General features: G+C 43.2%; 1 protein-coding gene across 1 annotated transcript in view; it reads right to left on the bottom strand.

Moving 5' to 3' along the window:
- The window catches only part of RSRC1 (arginine and serine rich coiled-coil 1), a 108,072-nt gene that overhangs the window by 78,073 nt on the left and 15,371 nt on the right, over nt 1–14,628 (bottom strand). The window contains exon 4 of the mRNA XM_027730390.1: nt 3,016–3,192. Coding sequence (XP_027586191.1) covers nt 3,016–3,192 — 177 coding nt within the window. The remainder of the gene's footprint in view (nt 1–3,015; nt 3,193–14,628) is intronic.

Here is a 14,628-nt window from a genome sequence, read left to right as displayed (position 1 = left end):
GCCACAGAAATGGGATTGCAAACCTGGCTGGGGACTGGGGGAACAGGAAAGGCTGAGAGGCCAAGACGTGCTTTCGCTTTGGACACGCTGCCAGCAGTTGTTGAGAAAGAGCCATAGCACAGATTGATTCTTTTTTATAGCCTTCCAGGTAATAAAGCTCTCTCTGCCATGCACTGCCAGAACACACACACAAAGGGGGAACAGGGGTTGAACATCCAGGATGAGAGGAAACCAAAGCAAACCGGTCAGTTGGGATGACTTGCAAAATGGAAGGAAAAAAAAGCAGCACTGCAGGAGCTGACTGTGAACTAGTTAAGAACATTTCTTGCTGCCTGCCTGTCAGCAGCTTTACTGTGCAAAGTGTCTTCCCTGGAAATGAAACAATCCTGATCATCTGAAAGGTGGATCAATTCTGTGTTCAGGAATATTTCCCAGGCTGTGCTGCTTTACCTTTCAAGTGAGCACAGAACTCTCTCAAAGCTTGACAGGCTGCTCTTCACACCGGGTTTGGTGCCCAGGTACCATCAGGTGCTGTCCATGAGCTTCCCAGCCATCCCCCTCCACCAGGGCTGCACAAACAGCACATCCCTTAAACCACTTCAGACTGGGAGAAGGGAGGAGTAACACAGCCCATCTCCACAGAACTGCTAAAACACCTCCAACAGACCAGAAGTTCAGTGCTCGTGGTTAAAGAATCATCACTGAAATGGAGAATGCCAAAGGACAATGACCAGAACAATTTTTTTTTTTTAGTAATTTTCCTTTTCTACTCTTCAAATCCCTCTTGAGATGTTTCCTGTGAAGACAAGATCTATCTTGAGAGAATCTAAAGTCACCCCAAATTAAAAACCAAACACAAGCCAAGCACAGAAAAGACAATCATTGGTTTATATGAGCCACAAACAAATAAAACCATTTTCTCCTTAATTAAAAACCTGCAGTTTGATTCTCTACTTCAGAGGAACAGTAAAGTCCCAAATATACAACAACTCTCAGATAACCTGCAGTGCTGCCAAACTGAAATACCTTCTTTTATGCAAAGTTAAACTATAAAGTCAAGCAGCACCTGAGAATTTATGTTCCATCTTCTCACAATCTGGCTCTGGGATGATCTTCATTATAGCTTTAAAGTGGCTATTTTGAATAAATACATTCCAAACAGCTATAAATTTAAACTGAAAACTAGACCTGGTCCTTGATGTGCCTTTGAGGAAGGATCTACTCCAAGCACAGAGGTCAGAGGATTGTTTCCTCTACAGATTCCTGATGTTGGAGGTTCTGGAGAGGCTCTGGAGAGTGATGAGATACTTTCAGGGGTGATTTAGACACTGGATCTAGAAATTCATTCACATGGACAGTCACCTCCAGCTGATTCCTCTCAGTGTTTCACATCCAAACCTGCACCTGACAGGGATTTTGTGTCTTTAGACTTTCTTCCTCATACTTCAGAGCAGAAAACAAATGGGAATGACAATTTGGAAAAGCAGCACCATCGCTGTGTTGGTTACAGCAGAATAGGCCAGGAGGAAAAATAAAATACTTGGGTTTTTTTCCCTGTTCAAACTGGATCCAACATAACCATGGAATCTCCCTGCTGCTGCAGGGGACAGAGGGAAAGTTCCAGAAGCCAACAGACTTACACAGGCAAGAAGTTCCTTCAGTTTGTGTTCCACCATCCTCCTCCCTCTACATCCATAATTCAAGGACAGGTGAGTTTACCTGGCCAAGGGGATCTTTTCTTTTCCACGCTTTTCACCCAAAAAGAAAACAGATACATAAATAAATGATGCAGGGGAAGAACAAGGAGAGCTTGGGAGGCCTGAGAAAGCCTCTGACAAAAACACAACTGGAAAACACCTCATTTTCCTGGAGCACAAACAAGGCAAAGAGAAACTCTGTTTGTTCCTACAGTTGATTCTCTCTCTCTGTGGTCAATAACAGAATATTCCATAGACAAATTTCAAATAACAACCCCAAAGGGATTTGTCTCCTCTGTATTCAAATCTGTGGCTTTGCAAAGCCTTTCCCAAACACTAAAGTGGTGCTGATAAAGCCTCAATCTTTCAAATCACAAATAACAAATAAAGGGGCAAAGCTGCTCAGATCCATATTCTCGGCACAGACACACTTTGATCAGCATTTGATTAAACTGGAAAACATGTTGTGCCCCCTCAGAAAAGTTTATGAAGCACAGATGATATCAGCACCAGCCAGGTATGGTTCACTCTGCAGTGTGATCGAGCTCCAAGGCAGAAATCCTTGTCCAAAGTCAGCCCCTGAGTTCAGAGGGAAAGGACTAAGGGCACAAAGTGTTTCTATATCAATTTGTACCCTTTGTCCCAACTCCCCTGGGAACAACCCAAAATTGGCTTTCAAATTTAGCATGAGCAATTTCGTAAGTTATCAAAATATAGAGATTAATTGCTCACCTAAAAAACTATTGTCTGGGCATTGTGTTCCTCCTACAGCTCCTTCCTATTGATCCTTGTTCTGAAAGGACCTAGAGCCCAGCAGGATCCTCTGGGACACTGTTCAGTGGGATCCAAATCCAATGGGATTTGAGATGAGCTTCTACACAGAGCCCGGAAAACCTCTCACACACCAAAGCCCAGACTGGTTTGGGTTGGAAGGACCTTAAAGATCATCCAGTGCCACTCCCCTGCCCGTGGCAGGGACACTTCCCACCAGCTCGGGTGGCTCCAAGCCCCGTCCACCCTGGCCTTGGACACTTCCAGGGATCCAGGGGCAGCCACAGCTTCTCTGGGCAACCTGTGCCAGGGCCTCCCCACCCTCCCAGGGTGGGGAAAGAATTGTAAATTAAACCATCCTTTAGTGGGAAATATTGTCCCATTCCATAATTTTGAAATCCTAAGAATCCCACCATTCAAACATTTTGAAGAACTTCCACTTAGCCCATAAAAAACCACCACGCAAGGGAAAATCATTCCGGGGTAAAACGACACCGCCCCGTCGCCTGGGTCTCGTTACCAGTCCATCACTTGTCACCTCACTTACCCGGCCTTGGTGCCGTAAACCTCCTTGTCTTTCCCTTTGCCCTTGTCCTTGGCTTTGTCCTTGTCCTTGTCCCTGCCCTTGCGCCGCTCCCTCTCCCGGGAGCCGCTGTGGGTCCTCCTGTGGCCGGACCTCTCGCTGCTCCGGCTGTAGGAACGCTGCCGGCCTCGGGACCTGGACCTGCACCAAAGCCACAGGGTCAGAGCTCAGCAACCACCCCTGCCACTGTCACTGCGTGTTGGACCCGTTATCTGACCCAACCACGGCACACATCTCAGGATTTAATGATAATAAAATGTTAATAATGTAACATATTCAGTCATTTAATACTTTGAAACTGTCCATTCATCTAAAGTGGGAAAGAAAGCATTGCTTCTACTTTGAAGGAAAAATATAAAATGTAATATATATATATATATATCATATATAGAAATATATAAAATCACTTAAACCATACTATGTAGGATTCATCCATCAAAAAATTAATCTTGGAGTGGGGAAGGGGAAGGGGAAGGGGAAGGCTATGGGGAAGGGGAAGGGGAAGGGGAAGGGGAAGGGGAAGGGGAAGGGAAGGGGAAGGGGAAGGGGAAGGGGAAGGGGAAGGGGAAGGGGAAGGGAAGGGGAAGGGGAAGGGGAAGGGGAAGGGGAAGGGGAAGGGGAAGGGGAAGGGGAAGGGGAAGGGGAAGGGGAAGGGGAAGGGGAAGGGGAAGGGGATTTTTCCTGGAATATTAGACTTTAAATTCCTGAGTTCTAATCAGTTCAGCTTGAAAAATAAAGAATTTACAGCTGCTACTGTGCATTTACATATTAAATCCATTATCACTGTTTTGTTCCAACAAGACCCAGAAAAACCTGAAGTGACGGGTCCAAACCAACCTCCTGATGGCTGGACTTGCTCAACTTAGAAAAAATAAAATTATATATATTATATAAATATATATAATAATATATATATATAATATATTATATAAATATAAAAATATTCCAACTCTGGAGGCCCAATAATGCAAGAAACTGCCCACAGGTGCAAGGGTTTGTGCATCCCTTTGGGGTTTGGCTACCAGGACTTGTAACTTGGGTTTCTCAGTGGAGTTCCTGCATGGACATAGGACACTCCACTCTCAACCATGTTATCCATTCCTCTGGGATAAATTTATGTTGTTCCTGATAAACTTCATTATAAAAAGGTGAAGAAGTATTAGGATTATTTCTAGATGTATCCAAAAAAATCCTTTTCATTATTCCTCAATTTCTTTTGGAAGAGTTTCTAAATTTTATTTAATAATTTAACATGGATCAATACACCTTTTCTATGCTACATGAGCAGAAAAGGAGTATTTGGGAAAACAGCCAGTCAAGTTTGGGCTAGTTTTTATTCCAATGAACATCTGAACAACCTCTGTGGAAGGTGTCCCTGCCCATGGCAGGGGGTGGAACTGGATTGGCTTTAAGGTCCTTCCAACCCAAACCACGCTGGGATTTCACAATCCTATAGAAGTTCTGATGGCACCTCATGGAAAAACAAGAGGACTGGGGGAAGGACAATTTTTAAAACAGCATCAAAAAAATGTCTTTAGCACCTCTTGGAATGCAAAACTCCCAAGGCCTTTAAAAGCCAAATCACACACAAAAAAAATCACTCTGGTTCAAAAGCAACAACTCCTTAATAAAACCCAACAATAGGCTGAGCAAAAGCAAATCCTGCCTCCAGATGAAGCCATAAATTACACTGGGGCAGAATGTTGTTCCTGAGCCTGGAATTTGTCCAGCACATGGGGGTTAATGTCCCTATTCCTGCCAGGAGCTTTCCAGCCCAGGCCCAGAGGTCAAACCTGGGCTCAGGTTTCCCTCAGCAGCTGCCACCTTGCAGCACCACAACCCCAATTATTGGTCCCACTATTAACACTCGTCCAGCAGATCAAATTACCCCTGACTGGTGTGTTATTAACCAGAGAAAACAGTTTTTCTGTCCCAAAATGGGCTTTTAGGATGTCATCACAAATTTATCCGTTCGTTCTTAGCCCTCAGGTAGAGGAATTTTTGACCTAAGAAGTGATTCTGGATATTAAATCTAATTTTTGGTTGGCACAAAGATGGTGTTTCACTGTGATGAGGCACCACAGATTCAAAGAGCACTGCCCCAAATTCACCATTCCCAGGTAACCCTGATCTCTCAGAACTCTGAAGGCAAGATGTAAAGTCCAAAACAGCAAAAAAACCCAAAACAAACAAAAAAAGAAGTCCTGTAGCAACACAAATCACCTTTAATTGATGCAAGGCCATTCCTCACTTAAGGGTCTAGTCCTTCAAGCAGGAATAACTGAGGAATCTAAAATATTTACTGCTAGAGAATTTCTCAGCTCAAATCTGAACCGGATTTCACATATTCCTTCTGTAGGTGCAGACAACAACAAATTCAGCTCAGATTAGCTGGATGCTCCAACCCCAGATTCCTGTTGGTTCCCACGTCTAAGTAGAACTAGTGGCAGGTGACATTTATACACAGAAAACAGCTTTGAAAAATCAGAGTTATTGCATCCAACTTGTGGTGATGTCCTTACAGGAGCACTGACAAACTGACAAACAGTTTTCTCTCCAGAAGCTGCCACTGTTGTTTCATGTGCAACCCTTCACACCGTAAAATCCATTATCCCAGAGCCCAAATCCTTGTTTCCCCTTTGGGTTTTACACTTACAGGAAACCCCTGACACCGTTTGTGTTCCCTCTCCCAGGGACACAGGTGAGGAAGGCAGGTGGGATATGAGTGATATCAGTGAGTGATATGAGGGATATCAGTGGGATATGAGTGAGGAGCTTCTCAAAATGGGGAATTCTGCTCCACAGACTCCTCCAAAGAGGAGTTTTCCTGGATTTTCCATCACTGTACAAAGTTCTTTGCCCCATCCCTGGGAGTGTCCAAGGCCAGGTTGGATGGGGCTTGGAGCAACCTGGGCTGGTGGAAGGTGTCCCTGTCCATGGCAGGGGTGGCACTGGATGGGCTTTGAGGTTCTTTCCAACCTGGCCTTGGGCACTCCCAGGCATGGGGCAGCCACAGTTTCTCTGGGCAACCTGTGCCAGGGCCTCCCCACCCTCACAGCCAGGAATTCCTTCCCAATATCCCATGTAAACCTCCCCTCCTTCAGCTCCAGCCCACTCCCCCTTGTCCTATCCCTCCATGCCCTTGTGAAATCCCTCTCCCCCCTTCTCTAAGCCCCCTTTTAATTCCTATTAAAGTATCTTGCAAGATCTACAGAACAGGAAATAAAGATAAAACTTGATCAAATGGAGCTACAGAGAGTCATCTGTGTCACTAATTCATCACTAAACAAGAACAAAAGTCCACAGATCTGACAGAGAAGAAAGATTTCCTATTTTATTACTGTTGAAAAATAACAAGAATCACGATTAGTCCTATTACAGCAAGTCCCAAAACGTTCAAATTATAGAACTACCAGAGAGAAAGAAGAAAAATGAAGCTGGAGAGTAAATTTGCAGCAGGGACCCCCCCTTCCCCCAAAGTGACACCCACCAACACCCACCCACCAAGCCAAAGGTTAAGTCATTTAGTCAAGTTCAAAGATCTTCAAAGAGCCCTTAGATCCAGATAAGCCCATATGTTCCCAAAATTCTGTGAAAAGCCATTACTTTCCAATCTGCTTTTCATGTCCGAGCTGCAGAACACACAGATGCTTGGCATGGCTCAGGATCCCGAAATTCCCACCCTGGATAATCCAGGCTCCCCCATCCCTTCCCCATCCCCAGCCCTAGGAAAGGGCTTTTACTCCATCCACACTTGGGCCGCTTGTAAAAAACTGAAAGGCTCCATAAAAGCCCATTCAGCGACTGCACAATAAGTGTTAATTTGCTAATTTCTTCACAGGTAATCAATTAAAATGTAAAATATTGGATAAAATTAGTTGCACTAAATTTCCCAGCTGCTCCATAAGCGTAATTAGTTTCACAAGGGCCATATGTATCCCGAGCAGAGACAGAGTTGAAACAAATAAGCGGATTTTAAAACAAGTTTGAGGAAATCTGCATTTAATTAGCAGGTGGGCACTACAACTGCATAATGTTTTTATACATTTATATTTATGAAGTGCCAGAAGATCTAAAGGCTTTTTAAAATGGCGTTTATTGTTTGAATGGGAACTGTTTTGCTGCATGCTAAAGTGATTTAAATCCTCCCAGCTCTGCTTTGAAAAAAATCATAAATGGTGAAAGAAAACATGTGGAAAACTGTAAAACTAGAAAGAATTTGCGACAGAAAGCAGAGACACATACCATAAGCAAAAGGAAACTACACTTAATTAAATGTACACTACATCTGGAATATCAGCCTAATAAAACGTGCAACTATTAATTTTCATTGTTCTGAAGGAAATGAGGTCAGTGGCGTTTAGTATTTCCCCAATTATGTTGCACTAAAGCTCTGAACTATATCTGAGAGGGCCAATCTAATCTGTGCAAGACCCTACAACTGGAAAAGAGTCACCGAGAGGCTTTTTGAAAGGAAAGAGGAGTTAGAGGCCAAAAACAAGACAGTGCTTGTTTTCTTCTCTTTGAGCTCTTCCAGTGAAGGACAATTTAGGAAAAAATAATGTGTTTTGTTGGCAAACAGCAACCCCCACTGCAATGAACGTTCCTGACATGTCAAGTCCTCCCCTGGAATTCTTCTACGTGCCTCTCACCTGCCACAATCCTAATTAGATTATTATTGGCTCAATAGCCACAAACAAACCCAACAAATTAATACTTGAGCCATAAATCCAAAGTCTGGGCCAGAACAACGAGACACAACTGCTCTGCATCAAACCTGGACATTCACCTTGGTAATAAAGACAGAGTGCAAACACACAAGGAACTGCAGAAAAATGCCATGTTCTCTTTCAAAGCATATTAAGAGAAAGTTTCTTGTTTAACTCAACTTCACCACCAGGAAAAAAAATATCATGTACAAGTTATTGGAAAGGTAAAATTATTTCAAATATCAATTGCAGTCATTCAGGGCAGATAAATTATTAATACTATATATATATTTAATGGGAATATGGTACATCTATAAAACATGTCAGGTCATTATTAGTCTGCAATTTGAAAATGCATGTAGTTGAGGGAGTTAAATATAGATAATATGGAGGGGGGTTATTTATTGTTAAATATAAAGAGAGTGAAAACAAAACTAGGCAGCAGCAGAGTCAGAGTTTAAGCCTGAAAGGAGACTGGTGCTAAGAGGAAGAAAGTTGTTTCAATCCAGCAGTTTTGGACAGTTGGTAAGCGAAAAAACACATTTCAGAATAAGGGAATATTTAAGATTTAAAAAAATATCATCCCAGGTGCCAGGGAAAAGCAGGATGAAGTAAATACAATCCCCGGGACAACCAAGAGCCCCGTTTGCAGAGCTGAGAAAACGGATTCACCAGACACAGCCACCAACTCAGCCCAGCAACAAACAATTCTGCACCTCTAAATTCTGGGAATTCCATAGCCAAACATGGGAGGAGGTAAAACCCTTGGAAAAGCAACAGTTACTGGAAAGTTGGCCCGAAGAGCTCAGGGATGCAGCCGGAGAGGAGAACTGAGGGGGGACACCACTGGAGGTTCTGCTTGTTCTCCAGCAGTTGGTTTGTCACAAATCGAGTTCCCCAGACTCAGACCTCCTGGGCCACCTCACCTGACTGCCAAGGGAGATGAAGGTGCCTCCTCTGCCACAACACCTTGACTATCCTGCAGAGAGCCTTTGGAAAGGCTCCACACGCAGTGCCAACGCCCGTGACTCCGGCTCAGCTCGACCACGTTACCACCAAAGAGCTGGAAAACCCCCAGCAGGTCAAGAACTGGGTGGAAAAGTCCAGGCACGATATTTCAAAGGGTTTGTTATGCAGAGGCAGGACTGTGGGAGCAGCTGTGGCCAAAGCAAGGGCAATACTGGCTGGGATTTGGGATGGCAGAATAGCTGGTAGAACAGCTCCCACCAATCTGCTGGAATTGGGAACTGCTCCACTGCATCAGTGAAGGCAGGAGGGGATTCTCTCCCCACTGCATTCCTTTAGAAACCAGAAATTCCTCCTGGGAGGGTGGGGAGGCCCTGGCACAGGTTGCCCAGAGAAGCTGTGGCTGCCCCAGCCCTGGAAGTGTCCAAGGCCAGGTTGGAGAGGACTCGGAGCAACCTGGGCTAGTGGAAGGTGTCCCTGCCCATGGCAGGGGTGGAATGAGATGGGCTTTAAGGTCCCTTCCAACCCAAACCAGTCTGGGATTCCATGATTTACCTTACACAGAAGTCACCAACTGCCCTGGATACAACTGCTCCAAAGGATCTGAGGATCTCCAGCCTCATCCTCGTGAGGGAAACACGTTGCACTGCTCATTTCCAGGGCTGATCTGTGTGAGGACTCAAACTGCCTCTCTTTGCTAACATTTCACCCCAAATTAGGACCATCACTGTCAGAACACACCTGGTTTCACATGACATGAATTTCTCTCACGTGTTCTTAGAGTCTGACCCAAAACAGGCCTTTTTTTCTCACCCTGCATTACTGTAACCATGTCATGACTGAGCAGAAAAGAATGGAATTTAATTGTAATAAACTTCAGGGAATAAAATAACAAAGAAACAGAAGATAGTACATTGTCCTGGCTATTAAAGAAACTAAGTGAAAAGCCACCCCTCTGATTCCCTGTCCTTCTTCATCCAAAGCTGTCTGGAAGTTCTAGAGTTCAAGGGCATAAAATCACATACACCTACATAAATGTATTCAATATCCATCTGCAGGTATACTAGATGTAAACTTCCATATAACCCCAAAGTTCAGGTTGATAAGAGAAGTAAATATATTCCAATAATCTGACAGCAAAACAAAAAAAGCTCAAATCAGTTGGGAACATCCAACTTGTCTCCTGCTCATCCAAGAGTTTTGAACCTACTTGACCACAAGGCAAGAGCAAAACAGTTGTTGATTTGCCACACAAAGATGCCACCAAGAAATTCCTTCCTCTCCCAACCAAATTCCAGAACTGCCACTGCTTAGTCTGAAGAAAAAGCAACCAGAAAAATATGAGCTGCAGGAAAGTTTAAGTTGTATAACCCTGTAGGAAAGACATTTTACATCTTTTTTTACATCCTTCAAAAAAAAAAAAAGGGAGGAAAACTTGAATTCTTCATGAGGGAATAAAGTAACAAATTCTATTAGCAAATGAATCCATCAGACTTTGTAATGAATTTATACACACACGAGTAGTTATTCCATCCTTGATACAGCTGGAAGCTATTTGGGAAAACAAAGGTCCAGCTTCCTTTGAGGACTCTAAATAAATACACCAAATATCCCTCTCTGGTGACTCTGCATCTGCCACGACAGGAGGATCTGGATGTATCACAGAGCCCTGAAAAAGGGTCAGATCCATTGTCCAGATGGAATCACTGCCCAGGCAATTATTTGTTGTAAATTTGACAACACCTCTGATATTGTGGTGAAATGTTGAGGAGCAGAAAGGAAAGCTTTGGAGGTTGAAATGTTCCACTTCCCTCGTGCCTCGGTTCAAATCAGTGACAGGAAAATGCTGCTCCTCTGTCTGCCTGGGACAAGAGCAAGATTTTAGGGTTTGTGGTGGTAAAACCTCTCAAACTGAGGCCCCGGTGATGGTTTGAACTTCAGGACACTGTGATATTTGTGTATATTTACATCCACAGATTGAGATTAGACTGAGGGGAATTACCTAAACAGATGTTTAAAATGTTTAAAACCTGCAAAAATACACCCCAAAAAACCAACCTAGAGCAGGACAGCACCATCAGTGTCTATATGAGGCACTCAAACAGGGAGGTACCACCAGCATGGACCCAAAACTGCAACAACAGGGGAAAAATCTGAATACTTCTCATTCTTCAAGTCACAGCACCATTTAAAAAGCAAAAAAAAAACCTCCTTACAGACAAGATTAAGGCATTGCTTGTCTTTAGAAATAAATACCTAAGGTAGAAGACTGGGAACACTGGGACTGACTCGATTCACACCATGACCTAAAATGACACTTAAATGAAAAGCTGTGTGTCTGCTTTTACTTGACTGATAACAAATCAAAGCATTCCCGTGTTCACAATTAAGAAAAGTAGCAATTGTTTTCATTAATTCAGTGATAACCAAACAGTTCAGGTGTAAATTTTAGGAGATGAAAGAGGTTTGAGGTATTCCACTTATAATTTTCACCACAGAAGTTGTAGGAAGAACACAGAGAGACTTTTAGAATCTCACCTTGTTTTTCCCAAGCTAAAACCAAAACAAACTTAGCAATTTTCATGAAAGTGGCTGTAACTTGACTATAGGATCAAGGCTCTGAAAATTCAGCCATAAAAAGGCTTTAAAAACACACAAAAAAGGCACAAAACTATCACACCGTACACTCAAAACCTTTTGAAGACACATCATAAACAGTTTGGATATTTTCCTATTTTCCAGTGCACATTCTATAAATGCAACGATAATTTTCTAATTTACATGCAGGTTAGATGCATCTTGCTGTAATATTCTGTATTTTCCAAACACAAGGCAGATAGAGGGAAGCCTGGCCTGGTTTTAATATTCTCCTGAATGAATATTGAACAGCTTCATTCCCGAAGACTGATGAGGAATATGGAGCTGCCAGGTTTATCAGCCCCAAAATCTGCTTTACTGGGAGTTATCACCTCTAACCCTGCTCTGTCCCTCCCAAACCTCAACTCTAATGGCTAATTAAAAACTCCAAGGAAAGGGAGGGAAGAAACTCTGAAAATTTCACTCAGTATTCAAAAAAACCAAACCAGTAGTATTTTCATTATAGAACCTGCAATTGCTACATAAAATACTGTAAAACAAAACATACCAGACAGAGAAACAAGAAAATTTGGATTGTTTAAAAATAAAGCAACAAAACTACTTGATTATTACCCTTTAAAATGTGTTATGACTGTTGTGATCAACTGATGATGCTGAGCACAGACTAATTTGTGTTAGTCCCAATTTAAATGGGTAAAAAGAGCAATTATAATGTGATTTTTACATACCTATGCCTTTATTTAACAAAGATTCTCATAGAATTTTCTTCCAAGCTTTGTTTTTTTTGTTTAAAACACAAAGGAACCTCCCAAACCCAGGAAATAATGACAGAGCAGCATCACTCCTGTACCACACTCAGCTCCACTCCCAAACCTGGAGGCTGGAATTAAAATGGAAACTCTATTATTTCCAGCACTGAGAATATTATCCAAATGATTTCCAAAAAGGAATTCCAAAAATAACCCACCACCTGTGAGTCACTCCAAGCCTTCCCCAGTTCTCTTCTCAAGAGCCCCATCCCGACTCCCAGAGGTCTGACACCCCCATGGGGACGTTGGAGGGGAGGGAACGGGAACATGAGGAGATTGCAGGATGGAAAGGTGTAACATATATTAAATTAACAACACAATAAACAGGGAAAACTTGCCTGTCACCCCTCTGGCACCTCCCAGTGCCTCTCCAGGAGTCCCTGATGTCCCCCTTGCCCACGGTGACACCGTGAGCAGACACTTGGTTCACTGGTAGGAATTTTTCATGTCTCCCCAGCTTTCTTTCTCCTTCACACCTATTGGTTCCTGCTACTAATCCAACTCCAAGTCCTTGGGCCTAAAGCTCTCTTTTGGATTCTCCTTGATGCTGCCAAGAGCACAAAGAGCTCAAGCCCTGCCTGGCACTTTCCTGTTATAATTTAACATAAGGGTGGGCTGATTAACCACAGGCAATAAGGATATTACCATTCTCTTATTTGGACTAATATCTCTTCTTTGGGCTTACATTTCACTAATAAATGACACTTTTGTTGGTTTTTACTGAGTAACTATTTTCAATCAACCTCACACTTTAACCATAAGTTTAAAGAATAACTGTTCAGGTTCTGTACTAATATTAAATTACCAGAACCACATTTTTTTGTGGCAAAAACAGCCAGGCTGCCCTGTATTTTATTAGCCTCCAATTTGCTCAGCAGTGTCCTCTTGAGCTGTGTGAGTGGCTCGTGTAGGCTCACAACACCCCCCACATGGTCCTGATTACGCCCACCAGGCCAACACGCTCCCGGAGAACTTTCCCAGACACTTTCCTAATGGGATGTCACATTAAATCTGACAGCAGGAGATAAAGCAACTCCACCCTAATTACAACATCTCCAAAAGGGGCATTTTGGAATGATGGGCACAACATTATTGACGGTGGCAGTGCCCCAACCCAAGGCGGAGTTTTTAGACAACCGGGATTCTTACGCAGCTTCCTTGGATATCCAGAGCTGTCAACATCTTGGAAATAGATGCTCCTAACTGCCAAACTCAGGGAAACGTCACAGATTTGACTACTCTCTTAATTCTTCATGACTAATTCCTCGGAGACACCCTTAAAAGCCCCAAAATGTTGTCTTTGGGTAGAAACTTCCAGTGGGGAATCAATCGGGAGCAAACGAGACGCTCGCGTTGAAATGTTGGGCGCTGTTTAAGGGAACAAATGAGTGAAGAAAGGAGTGGATCTGAACATATGCCACCGCACTGAAGTTGCTAAAAGGGTCTGTTGGAAGAATATTTGCTTTCCAGGGAAGCTAATATGCCACAAGAAGGGCCGGTGATGAAAGAGCCCCGAGTCGCGTGGAAATCCAAATATAGCGACAGACACAATTATTTTACTAATTGCTAATGAATGCAGTCAAGTGGCTTCAAAAAGCCAAACTTTGCTTGGACTACTTCGGGTTTTGACCTCTGCATGAGCAAATGCATTTCAAACCCGAGCCCACCAAACCTGATTAACGGCGCCAGCCGAGGCCGGGCGCGGAGCGGCGGCTTTCTTTCCCCCCCCCCCATATCTATCACATGGCCCCGAGGATAGTTAAATGAACCTTAAAATGGCTACAAACAGCTCAATGACTACACAGACTCCTGCCAATTAGAAATAATTAGGCAGTGATTTTGGTGGGGAGGCTTTTTAAGTGCATCCATAATGATGCGACGGCGCTGATTAGCGCTCTCAGCCGGGCCCCGCTCAAACGGCCCCGCGATAATTATGCGGCGCTCACAAAGCCTCGCACATCTCTGTACTTCACCTCCCCGCATTGAAAAAAATCCACTTCATTACCTCCAGTAATTAATCCTCCATTAATTGCAGGAAAAAGGCCCAGTTTACCGGGCTTCGTTTCTAATTATCTTATAAATAGTTATGGTTCTAATTAATGTGTTCATTAGGCTGGATATCTCTCTCAAAGCCACGCTCAGAGCAAAGGTGCCGCTTTTGAGAGAGGAAGCCTAACTAGCCATAAGGTGAGGCCATTTTGGTTGTATTTGCTTTTATTTTAGTATATTCAACCTCCTAATTGGCATTTAAAATCTAATTTGGAAGAACTTCAAGAAGACTATATAGGAGAAAAATAGGAAAAGGGGTTTCTCGGGTTTTTTTCCCCTCATTCTCCAATCAAGAAGCTCAGAGCTTTAACAGGCAAACTTTTAGCAAATCTTTTTGATATGGACTGGGAACAGATTTTCAGCGCTATGCCACAGATTAATTTAAATTCTATCACAATGCAGCTCATCCCTGCATGTTTTCACAGAGGAGAAGCAAAAACTAGAGA

The sequence above is a fragment of the Pipra filicauda genome, unplaced genomic scaffold, assembly GCF_003945595.2.
Source record: "Pipra filicauda isolate LSUMZ 115617 unplaced genomic scaffold, ASM394559v2 scaffold78_size3787270_pilon, whole genome shotgun sequence".
In the NCBI taxonomy this organism is placed as follows: Eukaryota; Metazoa; Chordata; class Aves; order Passeriformes; family Pipridae; genus Pipra; species Pipra filicauda.
Note: the sequence above shows the minus strand (reverse complement) of the source record. Positions and strands in the feature narration are given on the sequence as shown.